Source organism: Pteropus medius, unplaced genomic scaffold (assembly GCF_902729225.1).
Source record: "Pteropus medius unplaced genomic scaffold, Ma_sr-lr_union100, whole genome shotgun sequence".
NCBI classification, from domain to species: domain Eukaryota; kingdom Metazoa; phylum Chordata; class Mammalia; order Chiroptera; family Pteropodidae; genus Pteropus; species Pteropus medius.
In genome coordinates this window covers 272,498-291,309 of record NW_024348533.1, presented here as the reverse complement: position 1 = coordinate 291,309, position 18,812 = coordinate 272,498, and the positions used below count along the sequence as shown (strand labels likewise).

Below are 18,812 nucleotides of genomic sequence, written 5' to 3'. Positions count from 1 at the left end.
CTCATTTCCACCCCCCTGTTTAGCCCTTCCAGATTTATTTACTAATTCTCGAGCATTATAACATAGTAAGACAACTTTATAAGATTTTCCTTAAAATTCTTATTCCTTGTTTTTTACTCTATTGGATAAAAACAAACTAATATTTTGACCATTCTAAGTGAGTAATATTTTTTTTGAGTAGTTAATTTCTAATACTCTTTGTCATTATTTTAATACAAACTATATAAACTTGTGCATTTGTTTGAATTATTTGTAAGGAACGTGAGCTAAGCAAGGCTGAGAAAAATAGCAATATAGAAACTCTAAAAACAGAAGTAATAAGCCTTCAAAATGAGAAAGCAGACCTAGACAAGACCCTGCGTAAATTGGACCAGGAGATGGAGCAGTTAAACCATCATACAACAACGCGCACCCAGATGGAGATGTTGACCAAAGACAAAGTATGACCTTTTTTCTTCTAATTATACTTTTTAGTATTTGAAATAGCTTGCCTTGTATTCATAGTTGATATAGTATTAGGTATGTAGTTGGTGTTTGCTTTATATTTTAGGGTCTAAATGAGCTTAATATTCTGTAAAATAGACTTTCAAGCTTAGAAATTATTTTCTAATTACAAAAAATTAAGAATAGAGAAGTATTGTGTGCATTGCTGTTAATTTTTGTCATATGCAGAAGTTTAATTTTTATATCATCAGACTTTTTACTCTTTTATGGCTTAGCAAAGCTATCCCCACTCTAAGACTAAGAAATTTTATATTTTCTTGTATTTTTATAATTTTACTTTTTTAAGCCCAGAAATATAATTAATCTAGAATTTATTTTTGTTCTTTGATATAATGTAGAGATACTGAGCTTTATTTTTAAAAGATATTTTTTTTCCCCTATAGGCTGACAAAGATGAACAAATCAGAAAAATAAAATCTAGGCACAGTGATGAATTAAATTCATTGTTAGGGTATTTTCCCAACAAAAAACAGCTTGAAGACTGGCTTCATAGTAAATCAAAAGAAATTAATCAGACCAGAGACAGACTTGCCAAATTGAAGTAAGTAGTTGTAACAGTTGGGACATAATAGAAATCTCTTAGTTCATCCTTTCATTTCTAATTGTTTAAAACCATATTGTCATGAAATGGTATGTCTTGATAAATGACTTTAGTTCTCCTGTATTTTATGAATTAAGTAAAATGTTAACAGTGATTTGGGGCGTTTTTTTCCTTGAAAGTTTGTAGAACTAAGTGAGAGGATTAAAATTCTTCATAAAAATGCGACCTAAAACTATAAAACTCCTAGAAGAAAACATAGAGGGAAAGCTTTATTATATTGAAATAGGCAATAATATCTTGGATATGACACCAAAAACACAGGCAACAAAAGCCAAAATAGACAAGTGGTACTACATTGAACTTAAAAACTTCTGCAAAGCAAAAAGAAACAGTAAACAGAGGGAAAAGGCAGCCTACAGAATGGGAGAAAATATTTGCAAACCATGTGTCTGATAAGGGGTTAATATCCAGAATATGTAATTCAACAGTTTAAAAAACCTAAATAGATTTAAAAATGGGCAAAGGACTTGAATAGATATTCTTCCAAAGATATACAAATGACCAACGAATATATGAAAAGATGCTCAACATCACCAATCACGAAAATTCAAATCAAAACCACTTCACACCAGTTAGGATGGCTACTGTCAAAAACACTTCACACCAGTTAGGATGGCCACTTCACACCAGCTAGGATGGCCACTATCAAAAACACAGAAAATAACAAGTGTTGATGAGAATGTTGAGAAATTGGAACCCTTGTGCACTGTTAGTGGGAATATAAAATGGTGCAGCCACTATAGAAAGCAGTACAGAGGTTCTTCAAAAAATTTAAAAAAGAATTACCAGATGATCCAGCAGTTCTACTTCTGAGTATATATTTAAAAGAATTGAAAACATAATCTTGAAGAGATATTTGCAAATTCATGTTTATTGCAGCATTATTCACAGTAGCCAAGAGGTGGAAGCAACCTAAATCCATTGATAGATGAATGAATAAAGAAAATTTGGTGTATACCCATACACACACATGTAATGGAATATTATTCAACTTTTAAAAAGAAGGAAATCCTGTCATATGCTACAACTTGGATGAAGCTTAAGGATATTAAGCTAAGCAAAATAAGCTAGTCGTGAAAAGACAAATACTGTATGAATGCACTTACATGAGGTACCCAAAGTAGTCAGACTCTTAGAAACAGAAAGTAAAATGGTCTCCAGGAGCTGGGGGAAGAGAGAAAGAGTTATTGTTCAGTGGGAATAGAGTTTCAGTTAGGCAAGACAAAGTTTTCATCTGTTAAGCTGTTGTAAAATAATGTACATATGGTTAACACTACCGTACACTTAAAAATGGTTAAGGTGATAAGTTTCATGTTATGTGTTTTTTACTAAAAAAAAAAAAATGATTACTTTTTTCACATGTCACCTTGAGTAGTGGTTGGATAAGAGGGTTCATTTCGTGCAGATTTTTGAAGAAGATAGTGGATTTGGCCATGTTAAATTTGAATTTATTATGGAAATGTCTGTTAGAGAATAGAATATCAGAGTTTGAAATTCAGAAGATTAGAAGTTGTTGCTTTGTAAATGATAATTGGAGTCATTAGTATAGGCCATGTTACCTTGAAGGAATTGTGCAAAAAGAAGAGAAGAAGTTACAGTCAGACTCCTGGGAAACACCAACATTTAAACAAGTGAAGGTGACTGGGACATGCCCAGGGAGCCAGGGTAAGGGCCAAACAAGTATCTGGGATGCCTTGAGAAAATAGACCTTTAAGGAGAGGGTCAAACAGTGTTTGGTTCTGCTAGGATGGTGATCTTGATGAGCAGTGCCCAGTGGATTGGGTGGTTTTTTTCCAAGTTTTTCCATGACTCAAACAGTGGGAGGTTGGCTAAGATGATGTTTAAGAGTTAGAATGGAGGTAAATAGTACTAGTGATCAAAGTCTTTGATGTATGAGAGAATGATGATCAGGACGTAAGTAGATAACAGCAAGGAGGGGACACAGGAAAAGTTTTTACAGAAGGGAAAGGAAATAATGTTGTGAAAGGGTCCAAAGGGAATTAGAATATTCCCCTCTCTTCTTTCCCTCCAGTAGATCTAGCAAGCATATTCTCCTTGCTGCAACTGTTAACCCACGATCTAAGACCATGAACCCCAGAAACCAGGCAGAATTTGCCTGCACTAACTACACCTTTTTCTTGGAGCAGGCCCATGATCAGTGTTGGCAACTGAGACTGTGTCCTGGGAAGAGCTCAGGCAGAAGTGATGATTGCCATGACTTCTTAAAAAAAAAAGTGCTTGGTCACAACAAACCTTTGTAATATTTGTTGACAGAATTTGTCTTATATCTACCTACTCAAAACTTTTCAAACTCACTTCTCATGTTCTATAATTGTAATCCATACTTACTCTTATTTTAGCAAGGAACTAGCTTCAGCTGAGCAAAATAAAAATCATATGAATAATGAGCTAAAAAGGAAGGAAGAGCAGTTGTCCAGTTATGAAGACAAGCTTTTTGATGTTTGTGGTAGCCAGGATTTTGAAAGTGATTTAGACAGACTTAAAGAAGAAATTGAAAAATCCTCAAAACAACGAGGTAAGTTACCTGCTTTATGTTATCAGTTACTATGACACTTCTTAATTTTCAGTGACAGATAGCTATTAAGGATGGGAGATTTAAAAACTTGGTTCTGGAGCCAGATGGCTTAAGTTTTAGTCCTGGTTCTACAACTCATTTGCTGTATTACTTTGTGCAAATTATTGAAACCTTCCTGTACTTCACATACTGAATCTGAGGACATAATTACTTACCACCTAGGCTATTAAGGAGGGGTAAATGAGATTATAGGTGTAAAGCCATTAGAACAGTTTCTGGCACATAATAAGCTCTAAAATTTTGTTATACTTTTTCTTTTACCAGAAAATAATTTATACAAATCTGAATGTATTGTGCCCTTTGGACAATATTTAAATATCAGAGAATTTTAATTTCTTTCATATGTGTTTATAAAGCAAGAAGAATCATTTACAGAAGAGGATGTAACCATATTGACAAAATCATATTTTATATTTTCACTTGGTATTTATTTATTTTTTAAAATAGCCATGCTGGCTGGAGCCACAGCAGTTTACTCCCAATTCATTACTCAGCTAACGGATGAAAACCAATCCTGTTGCCCCGTATGTCAGAGAATTTTTCAGACAGAAGCTGAATTACAAGATGTCATCAGTGATTTGCAGTCTAAGCTGCGGCTTGCTCCAGATAAACTCAAGTCAACAGAATCAGAACTAAAGAAAAAAGAAAAGCGGCGTGATGAAATGCTGGGGCTTGTGCCCATGAGGTGAGAATAGGGATTTACCTTTACCATACATGCAGCGGCAGCACTGTAAAAGGTACCAGTCCAAGGCCTGGCATATGGTAGTGACTCAGTAAGCATGTCTTGAATGAATAAAAATTAAAGTCAGGATTCTAAGCCAGTATGCCTCATCTCATGTTGTTTATATGGTAAGAAGAAATAATCATTGTATTTAAAGGTAAATTTGCCTCTTAATCTAGTCACGGGGCAGAATGTGTATGTCTATAACTCCTGAGACTTGGCTGGAGGGCAGAAATTTTGACATACTTAGAACTGTTTGTTGATATGTAACTTTCTAAAAACCCAGCAAAAGAGTTAAAGTACTGAAAAGCTCTGCCAGGAGACAAATTTTAAACTATATATATCTTTCCCACTTCCAAAAAGAATGGATTATAGAGGATTTCTCTTGTTTAGTTTTCCTTCACTTTTACAAGAAATTCAGATGACGGTCTATTTATAAATAAAATCAAATCAAAAAGTATATGATAATTGCCTTGGTGTCTCCCAGAACAGAGCACAGAGCTGGTCACAAAGACCAATAACGCATGACCTTCAAGGAGCTGAGTCTAAGAAAGGAGACAGACTCTCAGAATTAGACATTTAGAAAGCTGGGCTTAATAAAGTGCTTAATTGATTTAAACAGATGCATTATTCAAGGACAGAGAAGCCAATGGACTACAAAATAAGAATTGAATTTTGAGAGCAAGGTGAGAAGGGGAATGTAAATCATAGGGAAGTCAGTTCAACTCAAGAGAAGGAAAGGGGAGAGGGAAACAAGAACAGTGTGTATAAAGGGAAGGAGTGTGTGGACTGTGCTGCAATAGAAATGTTATCTGGAGTTGGGAGAGCTATTTGTAGGGATTGGTTCCCATAAGTTGGGAAGGTAGGACTATATTATGTTCATTTCTAGCGAGTTACAACTCTCTGATAGGTGATAAGGAGTCATTCTGAGCGATTTAATCGATGTGTTTTAGGAAAATTAATATTAATGTATTAGATGGATGAGAGTAAGAAAAACTCTGGAAACAGAAAAACCAAGAGGGAATGTTGTCCTGGAAAACCAATGAGGAGTTTCAGGAAAAGTAGGAAAGGTCTAAGAAGATGTGCTTTGTGGTAGCCAGCCTCCAAGATGGTCCCCAGTGATCCCTACCTCCTGGTATTCAGTCTTGTATAGCCTTCCCTCATGTTCCAGGACTGGTCTGTGTAACTGATAAAATACGACAGAAATGATAGCATGTCCCTTCCAGGATTAGGTTATGTAAGGCACTAAGACTTCTTACTCTTTTTTGCTCTCTCTTGGATCTGGGGGGAAGCCAGCTGCCATGTTGTGAGTAGCCCTGTGGAGGGAGCCAATCGGTGAGGACTTGGGGTCTTTGAACAGCCATGCGAATGAGTACCATTTGTAGCAATCAGGCTTGAGGTGACTGTAGCTCTAGCCGTCAGCTTGACTGCAACTTCAATAAGACACCTAAGTCAGAAGTACCCAGATAGCTGCTCTTGATTCTCATATCTGTAAGGGATAAGTGCTGTTTTAAGCTGCTAGGTTTTGATCTGTTTTGTTATGCAACAGTAGATAACTAATATAATCATCCAAGGTGAAAACCAGATTATTGGCTACAGAAAGAATGTGATAAGACAAAAGCTGTGCTATGAGAATAAAAAGGAAGAAGAATAAGACAGTATCTTAAAAAGAAAAAGATCAAATAAAAGTTAAAATTTAACATTTATAGAAAGTGCATGTCAAGGAAATGTGAGCTTAGTTCTGTGTCATACCGATATATTATAAATAGTAGAAGTCAACATTGTATTATATTTTAGGATACTTGCCATCACAGTTCTCCTTCTCAGAGTACGGTGCCTGCCGCCTTATTCATCGTTGTAGCTCCATTATTCTTTGTGTATTGTTACTTTGGTAACTATCTGCTGAATGAACGGGAACTGCAGTATCTGTTCTGGTTATTTATTGTAGTGTAACAAACCTCCTCAAAACGTAATGCCTCCCAGCAAAAATTTATTATGGTTTTTCATGGTTCTGAAGAATGGGCTTCGGTGGGTGGTTCTCAGTTGGGGTCTTTCACATGGTTGAGTTAGATGTTATCTGCAGCCATCTCAAGGCTCTCCTGGGCTGGACGTTCAAGATGGCTGATTGATATGGCTGGCAGTGATGCTGACTGTTGTCTGGGAGCCCAGCTGGGGCTGTCAAACTGAATGTCTTCACATGGCCTCCACATGTGTCACAGACTTTCAGCAGCATAGTGGCTGAGTTACCAAAGGAAATATTCTAAGAGCAAATATTCCAAGAGACAGGAAAGAGAAGCTGTAAGTCTCAAGATCTGGGCCCAGAAACCGGCACAGTGTCTCTTCGCTGTTTTCTCTTGGTTAGAGCAGTCACAGAGCCTGTCAGCGTTCAACGAGAAGACCCAGATTTCACCTTTTGATGGGAGAAGTGGCAGAGTATTTGTGGCCAACTTTAATCCAGTTAGTACCCCAGTATCTGGCGTGGCACCTATGGACTGTTCTGGTCACCACACATAAGATAACCTGAAGCTAAAAAATTGAATATGTAGTCTGTTAGGTGACAATCAGTGCTGTGGAGAAAAATACAACAGGATAAGATAATAGAGAGTACCTGACAGGTGGAGGCTCAGAGGGGAGTAGCTGATGAAGTGGTATTTGAGCAGAGATGTAAGAGAATTGAGGGAGCCAGCCATGCAGGTGTCTAGAAGAGCATTCCAGGCAGTACAAAATTCCTGAGGTCTGTTTGACCTGAAGGCCAAAGGAGACAGTGGTTGAAGATGAGCTCAGAGAGATAGTAGGAGCCAAATTTTGCTTATCCTCTTTGAAGAAAATAATACTTTCATTTAAAGCTCCAAACTTACCAATACTTAATATAAGACACCCATCATGAGTAAAATGTCAGATGAAAATATACTTGTTCATTTTGCTTAGTAATGACTCAGGTTCATTTATTATAACACTTCATTCAAATAAAAACACAACTAAAATTTCTCCCATTCTTCCAAAGGTTTTTTCAGTACCATGTCTGTGTTGGTCCCTTTTACATAAAATCCCCTTGGAAAAGAGATACTGTCACAAAAATAGGTGAATTGAGTTTTCTGAAAATTAAAAAAAACAAAACAGAGAACCTAAATAGATCTCAGTAGCCCATTTTCTCAGGAAATATCTTTTTCTTAGAATACTTAATTTTAGCATCTTAGGTAATCATCAAAAAAGAAGGCACCATAACTTGGACCACATTGATAAGGGTTTTTGGTGTGCATGTGAACATTTAAAAATGGGTTAAAATTGTGAACAGATGCCTGTAGATCTCCACAGAGATGTCCCCAGGTCAGGTGAATGCTTGACTTTCATAGCTGTGTCACTTTTTAGTTACTGGGCACATAATTTAAGACTAACCTGTGGTTTGTGACCACAATATTTAGGAAGTAATGTGAGCATGGAATTACTCATAATCTGCATACCTTCATATTTACTCAGAATTTTTTCATTTTTGTGGTATAAAAAATTATAGATCATCTATTGCAACAAATTACTTCAAGTTGGCATTTCTTAGTCATACTGTGGACTTCTTAAAATCATTAAGTACTAGCAGTATTCAAGAGCTAACCCTTGAGTTTCTAGTTTCTCCTTTAGTTTATTATAAGATTCCCATTAAAAGCCAGTTTAATTTATTGTCCTAATTTAATTTTAAATAAGAATTTGGAATTTTCCGAAATAAACTTAATAGCTTTCTTAAAAGGTAAAATACAAGTTTAATTGTTTTAGAGGTATCAGCAACGTTATAAATTATAAACGTTTAACACTATGTCGTACACCTGAAACTAATATAATACTGTATGTCAACTCTAATTAAAAAAAAAAATTTTTTTTAAGACACTAAACCAGGAAAAAAAGAAACTATATGAGAAAGGCAGTGCTTTAAGTGCTAAGTTGGGTGGCAATGAAATAGATGTAGACATTCAGAGAAGAGGGAGACAAGTAAAAACTAGTTCTGAGAGGAGATGTCCTAGGAAGAGGGACTAGACTGCCTTGAAGATTAGGTGGGATTTGATAAGCTTCCGGGGCAGGACAGTGTCCCAATACTAGGGAATTGCTCCTTTCCATTAACCAGATCATCACAGACATCTTGAATATAAAATGGAAAAACTTCTCCCTAGTTAGCCCTTCTGGGCTACCAAGATTTAAAACAAATGTGCCCATAGTTTTCAGTGTGAATTTTGTCTACTTTTATTATTTCTGAACTTAACCATAAAAAGAATTAATAAAATAATGGCAAAAAATATATGCATATGTATGGGGCCAGTACGTGCCACATTAGCTGGAATAGCAGCAGTAAACTGGGTTAACAGCTTTTGTACTATAAACCCATGTAGCACTTGGCTGAATGGTTTTCTTCCTTCTTTCCACCATTTTTTAAACTTTTTATCCTTTAAGACAGAAAAACTACAAAAATAGTACATATACCCTTCACCTAGCTTTTCCTGATGATCAAAACTTATGTGACCGTAATACAGTTATCAAGAAGTAAACATTGGTTTAATGCTCTTAACTAAACTACAAACCATATTTGAGTTTTGGCAGTCTTTCCATTAATGTCCTTTTTCTGTTTCAGGACTTGACTCAGGATCCCACACTGCATCTAGTATTATTTCTCCTTAGCTCCTGCAGTCTGTAACAGTTCTTCAGTCTGTCTTTGATGATCTTTTTACTTTTGACGAGTGTGGTCAGTTAACTTGTAGAATATGGCCGCAAACAGCACAATAATAATTGTTGCAAGCAGCATCTACCAAAGGATACTAAAATCAGTGGGCACAAATTTGAGGAGAAGCAGGTTATTTAGATAGTCTTAATATATTTCTCTTAAGATATTAATTATGAAAAGAAAAATAGTAACTTTTCTGGCTGACACCATCCTAATCAAGTGAATAACGTCTCCATTAGTAAGACATACTGACATCATGTACCCATTGATATGATGCCCTGAGGATACAATATCACTTCTATGATATTATTGTCAAAAATACATAACTTCAGTCTCATTATGAGAAAATATTAGGTAGCTTATTTTTAATTGTGTGTTCTCTGTTAAGGCAAGGCATAATTGATTTGAAAGAGAAGGAAATACCAGAATTAAGAAACAAACTGCAGAATGTCAATAGAGACATGCAGCGCCTAAAGAATGACATAGAAGAACAGGAAACACTCTTGGGTACAATCATGCCTGAAGAAGAAAGTGCTAAACAGAGTCTGACAGATGTTACAATTATGGAGAGGTTGCAGGTAAGTTTATTGCCATTTGAGGCAGAATAAAACTTGTTTCATGGTGGTTCAAACGTTAAGTGAGAGTGTTAAAAACAATAGCTGGTATTCAGGTACAGATTGTGTTTAGAGGTCTTCATCCTGAATTATTCATAAATTATAAGAAATAAGTAATAGTCCTGTTTGTTTTCATTTTTAGTCTGCTTTGTATTGCTTATATCATTGAAATTATTAGAAATTATTAAAAATTAACTTCATTTTCATCCTTTTAAATGTTATTAAAATATCTGAAAGTCGTAAATTTGGATTAAAAATAGCAGTTTTTAAAGATTTTTCAATAATGATAATGCAGTAAGTTTCTTAAATGAGAACTGTTTCATTCTTAAGATGGAACTTAAAGATGTTGAAAGAAAAATTGCACAACAAGCAGCTAAGCTACAAGGACTGGACTTGGATAGAACCGTTCAACAAGTAAACCAGGAAAAACAAGAAAAACAACACAAATTAGATACAGGTAATACAGTGTTTCCTCATGTACCCTTTAAAGACTTCAACATTCCCAGCATCTGCTTTTTACCATAAATTTTACACCTGTTACGTGGACAAGGAACTGTTTTTCTTCCTTCCAGTTCACAGTATAGTCACTCTCTTTTTTTCTCAAAAGCATCACTTCTCAGTTTCCTCACTTTGCACAACAGATTTTGGATGATGAGTATTATTTGAGCTGTACTCTTTCTCAGCCTCACCTGTAAGTGGCCAGGAGGGGACAGAAAGCTGGTTTAGGGGCTGGAGGGGTACTTGTGGCATTTTTGTTGCAGTGCGTGGACCCATAGAAACCCGCCTTTGCGAATTCCATAGACCTGTAAAACTGGAAGGATGTTGGTCATAGCATTTTCTGTACCCTTACATTAATCATTGTATCAATCTTTTCATTCAGTTTCCAGTAAGATTGAATTGAATCGTAAGCTTATACAGGACCAGCAGGAACAGATTCAACACCTCAAAAGTATAACAAATGAACTTAAATCAGAGAAACTTCAGATATCCACTAATTTACAGCGTCGTCAGCAGCTGGAGGAACAGACTGTGGAATTCTCCACTGAAGTTCAGTCCTTATACAGAGAGATAAAGGTAAGGACATTCATATGTGTTTGTCTTTTAAATTAGTTCAAATGTATAAATGCTTTTTATTGGTGTAGTGCTGGGGTCCCTAACCCCAGGGCTGCAGTATGATACCAGCCCATGGCCTGTTAGGGACTAGGCCGCACAGCAGGAGGTGAGCAGCGGGTGAGCAACCAAAGCTTCATCTGTATTTGCAGCCGCTCCCCAGCACTAACATCACCACCTCAGCTCCGCCTCAGATCATCAGGCATTAGATTCTCATAGGAGCACTGGTCCCTGGTACCAAAAAGGTTGGAGATCACTGCTGTAGTGTTTAGAATTATGGTTATTGTGAGGATAAAATGAAAATGGTATAATGATTCTATATGGCTCCTGCGTGACAGAACTTGGTAAAGATTTTTGGGAGAAGGATTTTGGTTATAATAAGGAAGAACTGGCTGCCTGGTTAATTTAATAGTGAACTTCCTATTATTAGAGGTGGTCAGATGGTGGCTGGCTAACTCCATGTAAGGATTCCTCCCTATATGGGAGATTTGTTCTATCTACAGAGTCTGTGTCCATGGCAGATACTACCTCTCAGTCATAGCACTTTCTCTGTTTGATTCCAGACGTAGTCTTGGAATCCTTCCCAAAACAATGAACAGGCACTGAGTTGCCACATGGAATGGAACCCATTTGGAATCCCTCATCTAGATTAATCACATCTGAGACCCAACCAATTAAGTTTTGAACAGTTTTAGAAATAATAATCTTATTTAGGTTTTCATAATTATATATATACATTGAGTAAGCACTAAATATATTATCGAATTTATAGTTAGTATAGTGTTTAAGTATTTTTGAATTTATAGTTAGTATAAATTTATAGTTAGTATAAATTTATAGTTAGTATAGTGTTTAAGTATTTTTGAATTACAAATTATCAGAGGCGTAGAGTATGATATAAAATAGTAGCGTCTTACATTTATATAGTTGGTTTTTATAGAGTACTTTGACAATAGCCATTTAGTATCTCAGTAACCCCATTAAAATATGTGACTAAATCCCTTTTTATAGAAAAAGGAATTGAGATTTTTAGGTGTCCCATGACTTGTTTAAGTTCACACAGCTAGGAAGAAACTAGGTTAATTTCAGATGTTAGGTCTCCTGAAATCGAAGACATTTGACTTCCCACTGCCCCATACCACTTCCCAGTATGAAAGAATATACCTGCAATGAAATAATACCAAGTAACCATTTCTACCTTAGCGTATCTTTAGATTTTTCAGATTCTTAAAATGTTTAAAGATCATTGTTTCGAACAGTGGTTATCATATAATTATGCTGTAGAGATGTTAGAAGGCACATAATGCAGAATTCTGATGAGTAAACTAGTTTGTACCTGAAAACCCCTTTCCTTCCAAAATAGTTGTGGACACATTAATATCAGTGTGTACCAGTACATTTTATTACCATAGAATACCTACTGAGTCTTAGCAAACTTAGCTTCAGGACAAAAGTGTTCTTTACAATCATATTCCCATCTATAAAAGAGACCTGGAGTGAATGAGCTTTTCCTATTCTTTGTCACACAGAGCTGACATGGGCCCTTGCAAACTCACAAAAACTTAAACCTGAAGCCATATATTCATATAATTGGGAGCACATGGCGCAGATTATGAATCAAGACAGCAGTGAGGCAGTATAGCATAGTAGCTCAGAGAGAGACTGGAGCTGTATGGAATTTGAATCCTGGATCTTTTATTTACTGGCTCTTGCGACCCTGGACAAATCATTTCTGTGCCTGTTTACTCATCTGAAATAAGTATTGAAAATAATGGCACCTTCCTCAAAGGGTTGTTGGAAGGAGCAAATGAGTTGATTTTTAAAGTCTATAAAGTCTGACACCTGAAATAAGGTAATGGAATGTATGTAAAACTTAGTTTTTATATTTTTAGGATGCTAAAGAGCAGATAAGCCCTTTGGAAACAACATTGGAAAAGTTCCAACAGGAAAAAGAAGAATTAGTCTACAAAAAAAATACAAGCAACAAAATAACACAGGATAAAGTAAGATTTCATTTATATGTTTATTTACCAAATATATATATTAAATATTATTATGTTCAGAGTACGATGTTGGACACTGTTATTTCACATGAAATTAAAAACATAAGATAAATGGTATTTTCAGATTTGTAACATAATCTTGATGTTAAAAATTCTTGTTAGAGTAAGGATTAAACTTAAATTAGTTTGCTTCTTGGTCTAAAATAGAAGTTGAAAATTGAGCCTATTCAATCCAATCCCATAGGTGATAAAGAAAATTGTCCAAGATCATAAAATTTGCTGATGATGAAAATTAGAACCCAAGACTTCTGATTTCCAAGCCAGTGTTTCACTGTGTTCTAATTTTTTGTTACCTTAGTATAAGATATTTCCATGAAAATAAATCTTAAATGCCCTGGTCCTCAACCAGTGTGTACTTAATATTTTTCCACAGATAAATGATATCAAAGAGAAGGTTAAAAATATTCATGGTTATATGAAAAACATTGAGAATTATATTCAGGATGGGAAAGACGACTATAAGAAGGTAATTTAAAACTTAAAACTATTTATTTGTTTATATTTTTACTTCTTATGCTTAAAGAATTTTCTTTTTTGTAGCAAAAAGAAACTGAACTTGATAAAGTAATAGCTCAACTAAGTGAATGCGAGAAACGCAAAGAAAAGATAAATAAGGAAATGGGAATCATGAGACAAGATATTGATACACAGAAGGTAGGTTCTTTTTGCTTATTGCTTATGATATCACTTTTACCAATAACATTTTTTTCTTTATTTTTTACTTTTATTTACAGTAGATCTGTTAAGTAAAAATGCAAAAAGTAGAGAAAATCAATTCCAATAACATATTCTTTCCTTTTTTTTAAATGATTATTTTTAATAAAAGATCCACTTGGTAAAAATTTTAACATAAAAGCCTAAAATAAAAGTCCCTCCCTTCTGCTAATTATCAGTCTCACTCCTAGGTGTCATTACTGTTAATAGCTTTTTGTTTGTTCTTAAAGAAGTTTCTTATTCATACACCAGCAGATAATATATGTGTGTATGTGTATATGTATTTACCTTTACAGATAAGAGCATATACCACTCATATTCTACACCTTTTTTCGCTTAATGCAATTTGATCTTACATATCTACTCAGCTCACAGATCCATAATATTTTTTAATGGATATAAAATATTTCATTTTGTATATGTGCCATAACTTGATTACTTTCTTCCTTATTGTAAAACTGTGGCAATAAATACCTACATATATCTGGTTTTTTTTTCTTATTCTAACATATTTTCATTAAATTATACAAAACAGGAATTGAGGTGTAATAATATATTTTTTAAAGTCTATAAGTAAAATATCTAAATATTAAACCATCTTTTAGTTGATTCCTATGTCATTTATTTTCTCTACTAAAGAAATTGATTTCCACGATATAATTAAAATCACAATGAGAAACTGTCTTCGTGTCTTATGCAAGCATGGTAGTTAATATACCTTTAAAAACTACAGCTAATCTTTGGACAATACTGGACTTAGGGATGCCAATCCCCTGTGCAGTCAGAAATTCAAGTATAACTTTTGACTCCCCCAAAACTTAATTGGCCCTCAGTATCTTTGGAGGATTGGTCCCAGGACCCCCTGCAGATAACCAAAATTCAAGGATGTTCAAGTCCCTTGTATAAAGTGGTGTAGATCAGTGCATACAGTTGACCCTCTGCATCTGCTGCCAACCATGGATCGAAAACAGTACAGGTACAAATCTGCATTTAAGTGGACCTGCATAGTTCAAACTCTTATTGTTTAAGGGTCAACTGTATACCATTTCTCTGTTCTTACCATTTTAAACAAAATTTGCTGTTTTAATGCTTTCAGTATTTGGTTATAATTGGTGGTCAAACATCTCTTTGAAATTAGCCACATCAGGTTTCTGCAAGGTTTCTTACTATAGTGCCTGGAATTTCAAATGTATGACTATCAGGCAAAAGTAAATTGAATCTCTGCCATCTAACATATGCTGAATTACTATATAAATTTATGATGCATATATGACAAAATACTTAGTTATCACTAGCTAATATGTGGATTGCCTATTTAAAATCATAATCTCTAACTCAGTAATATGTCTCCATATACATACATATACTAAGATGAGTAAGATTTACCAATCTGTGACCCTTTTCAAGTTGATGGTCTAAATTTAGTGGATCTGACTATTAGTTCTATAACCTACCTTATTTGAGAAATTCTTTACTAAATTATATACATAGAGCAATGCCAAATAATTTAAATTAGTGGGAAAATGAGAATGTGGAAATAAGGGACAAGAAGTTAATGAAATCAGGAGAGAAGTACATTATAACATTGTTTTGTTATAATGTTGATGAGATACCTAGGAACTTGTGTTTATGTCAATTAGCCTATGATAAAATTGGTTTTGTTATATATATCATTTCACTTCAAGTTGCAGAACCTAGTGATGATGTTAAACAAGGACTTACTGTGTATCAAATGTAAGTTATGAAATATGATGTGCTTTGTAAAGATTCTAGTAGTCACATGAAGAGAGGAAGTTAAGATTAGTTAAGATTCACATTGTCTCAAAACTAAAAGGAAACCAGTTCCTGTACTGAGACCAGAGAAAAATGTCTCCATTGGCATTCATAGAAAGGAAGATACCATGTAGATTAAAAAAAATCATGTCTTCAAAGAACTTCATGGGGCTGTTTTTTTTTAAGTGTTTTAGCATCTCTATCATCCCTTGATGATGTTCCATAGAGGGTGGTACAATTGAAGCCTAAAATAAATGTTAGTGTTTAGAGAACAACTAGGGGCTAGGGGCACCCATCAAGAACATGTTTTTTCCACTCCTGAGTATTTAACCAAGAAAATTTAAAACATAGATTTACATAAAAATTTGTTCACAGCAGCATTATTTCTAATAGTCAAAATAGGAAACCATCCAAATGATCATTAACTTATGAATGGACTAACAAAATGTGATATATGCATATGTGTTAGGGTTCTCTAAAGAAACAACGAGGTATAGGTAGATGAATGAATATATGTATTATATATATAGTTCCAAGATCTGTATGTAGTTGGCAAGCTGGAAACTCATGTGAACTGATGTTATAGTTCCTGTCAGTTGGAGGGCCTGAGAACCAGGAAAGTCAACAGGCCAAAGAAGAGCCAAGGTTTTAGTTTGAGTCTGAAGGCAAGAAAAGACTACTGTCCTAGCTAATTTTTGTTTCCTTTAAGTGGCCAGCTGCATGTATTTACTATCATCTGAGCTGGGTGATATGGGTTAATATTTAAGAGTTGAAAAGCCCAACAGTAGCTTATTTACATGATTGAACCCTACTAAATTTAGTCCACAAATTTAATAGTAATTTCCTTCATTTTTCATATGAAGGGAACTGAAAGTGATCTAACTTACCCAAGATCAAAAAAATAGTAACAGAGGTAGAACTTTACCTTACATTGTCAAATTGCTAGTATTATAGAAAAATAATTCTGGTGTACTATAACTGCGTCTGGTTTTTGTTCCTGCCTTTCTCTGATACTTTATATTTTGTAGACTATAATTGGAATTCTCACTGCTTAAAGTACAAGGACAGATTTGACCCAAAAGGCATTTCACTAACAATTATTGAGCCAGACACTGAGCTGATTAAATGAGTTAGTATATGTGAAGTGATCTCCACAATTGCTCTATATAACAGGTGGCATTATTATCACCATGTTACAGTTAAACCTAGGCTCAGAGACTTTAAACTAATTTTCCCAAAGTCATCCAGTCTGAAAGTTGTAACACTGAGATTTGAGCCTAGGGATACTGTACTCTTTAATGTGCTATATACTGTATTTCAAAATGAAAGTAAGGACAATAGAATCTAACCTAAAAGAAAGAAATGCCTACCGTTCTGGTGACTATGCAGGGAAACAGACCAGAAATAGTATTTCATGCCAAAAATCAATCTCACCAAAAAATGTAATTGCCTTTAAATAGTTCTTTCATGCTGACATTCAGTCAAGATGACGGAGTACATAAACAGTTTGCCTCCTCCAATGATGGCATCAAAATTACAACTAAATTACAGGACAGCTATCACTGAGAACCACGTGAGGACTAGATGGATAGAATTCTTACAACCAAGGATATAAAGAAGAAGTTACATTGAGACTGGTAGGAGAGGCAGAGATGTGGAATGGACTATGGCCACATCCACAGGACAGATAGCTACAGAGGTCCCCCTGAGGATCGAGGGGTCCCAGCCCCACACCAGGCTTCCCAGCCTGGGGCACCAGGGCTGGGAAGAGAAGTTCCCATAACATCTGGTTGTGAAAACTAGTGGAGATTGTGTCTGAGAAAGGTAACATGCTCTTAGAGACCTAATTAAGAAGACTGAAATCATATCAAGCATCTTCTCTGATCACAGTTTTATGAAACTAGAAATCAATTACAGAAATAAAACTGAAAAACATAAACACATGTGGAGGCTAAATAACATGTTGCTAAACAATGAATGGGTTAACAAAGATCAAGGAAGAAATCAAAAGATATCTTGAGACAAATGAAAATGAAAACATAGTCAAAATCTATGGGACACATTGAAAGCATTTCTAATAGGGAAGTTCATAGCAATACAGGCCTATCTCAAGAAACAAAAATCTCACTCTAACCTTACACCTTTCTTAGTATATCAGTTATATTTCTTTTTTATCCTCTCAGTGGTTGCCCTAAAGTTTGCAATAAACATTTACAGCTAATCCAAGTCTACTTCCAGTTAACACTATACTACTTCATAGACAGTATAAGTAGCTTAGAATAACAAAATAGTCCTAATTCCTCCCCTGTATTATTTCTGTCATTCATTTCGCTTATAAAGGAACTAGGAAAAGAAGGACAAGTAAAGCCTAAAGTGAGTAGAAGGAAAGAAATAAAGATTAGAGTTTAAAAAAATAAATAATAGAAAAGATCATTGAAATCAAGAGCTGGTTCTTTGAAGAGATAAACAATCTGATAAACCTTTAACTAGATTCATAAAGAAAAATTGAGAGGACCCAAATAAAATCGGAAATGAAAGAGAATTGAGAATGGACACCAGAGATACACACAAGATTATAAGAAAATACTGTGAACAGTAATATGCCAACAAATTGGACAACCTGAAAGAAATAGATAAATTCCTAGAAACATAAAACCTTCCAAAACTGAATCAGGAAGAAACAAAATCTGAACAGACTGAAAACTACTAACAAAATCGAATCATTTATCAAAAATCTCCCAACAGAAGTCCTGGACCAGATGGCTTCACAGGTGAATTTTACCAAACATTCTAAGAAGCATTAATACCTATCCTTCTCAAGGTATTCCAATAATTGAAGAGGAGGGAAAGCTCTCAAACTCATTCTTCAATGCCAGCATTATCCTGATACCAAAACCAGAGAAAGATACTATAAAATAGAAAATTACAGGCTAATCTCCCTGATGAACATAGATGCAAAAATTCTCAAATATTAGCAAACCGAATCCAGCAATATATTAAAAAGGTCATACACTATGATCGAGTGGGTTTTATTCCTGAGATGCAAGTTTGGTTCAATATCCATAAGTCAATTAACATGATACGTCACATAAACAAAACGAAGTATAAAAATCGTATGATCATATCAATAGATGCACAAAAAGCAATGTATAAAATCCAGCATCCATTTATGATAACTCTCAACAAAGTGGATATAGATGTTACATTCCTTAACATAATAAAGGCCATATATGACAAACCCAGAGCTAACATCATATTCAATGGTGAAAACCTAAAAGCTTTTTTTTTTTTTTTAAGATTAGGAACAATACAAGGGATGTCCACTTTCATCATTTTTATTCGACATTGTATTGGAAGCCCAAGCCACAGCACTCATACAAGAAAAAGAAAGAAAAGGCATCGAAATTGGAAAGG

The 18,812-nt window shown here is 34.8% G+C and overlaps 1 protein-coding gene across 1 annotated transcript in view; it reads left to right on the top strand.

Annotated features, from left to right (window-relative positions):
• RAD50 (RAD50 double strand break repair protein) overlaps window positions 1–18,812 on the top strand; it is an 84,768-nt gene that overhangs the window by 38,769 nt on the left and 27,187 nt on the right. Inside the window, exons 10-19 of the mRNA XM_039879952.1 lie at window positions 258–440; window positions 888–1,045; window positions 3,466–3,641; window positions 4,149–4,386; window positions 9,513–9,702; window positions 10,069–10,195; window positions 10,619–10,812; window positions 12,741–12,851; window positions 13,285–13,377; window positions 13,452–13,565. Coding sequence (XP_039735886.1) covers window positions 258–440; window positions 888–1,045; window positions 3,466–3,641; window positions 4,149–4,386; window positions 9,513–9,702; window positions 10,069–10,195; window positions 10,619–10,812; window positions 12,741–12,851; window positions 13,285–13,377; window positions 13,452–13,565 — 1,584 coding nt within the window. The remainder of the gene's footprint in view (window positions 1–257; window positions 441–887; window positions 1,046–3,465; window positions 3,642–4,148; window positions 4,387–9,512; window positions 9,703–10,068; window positions 10,196–10,618; window positions 10,813–12,740; window positions 12,852–13,284; window positions 13,378–13,451; window positions 13,566–18,812) is intronic.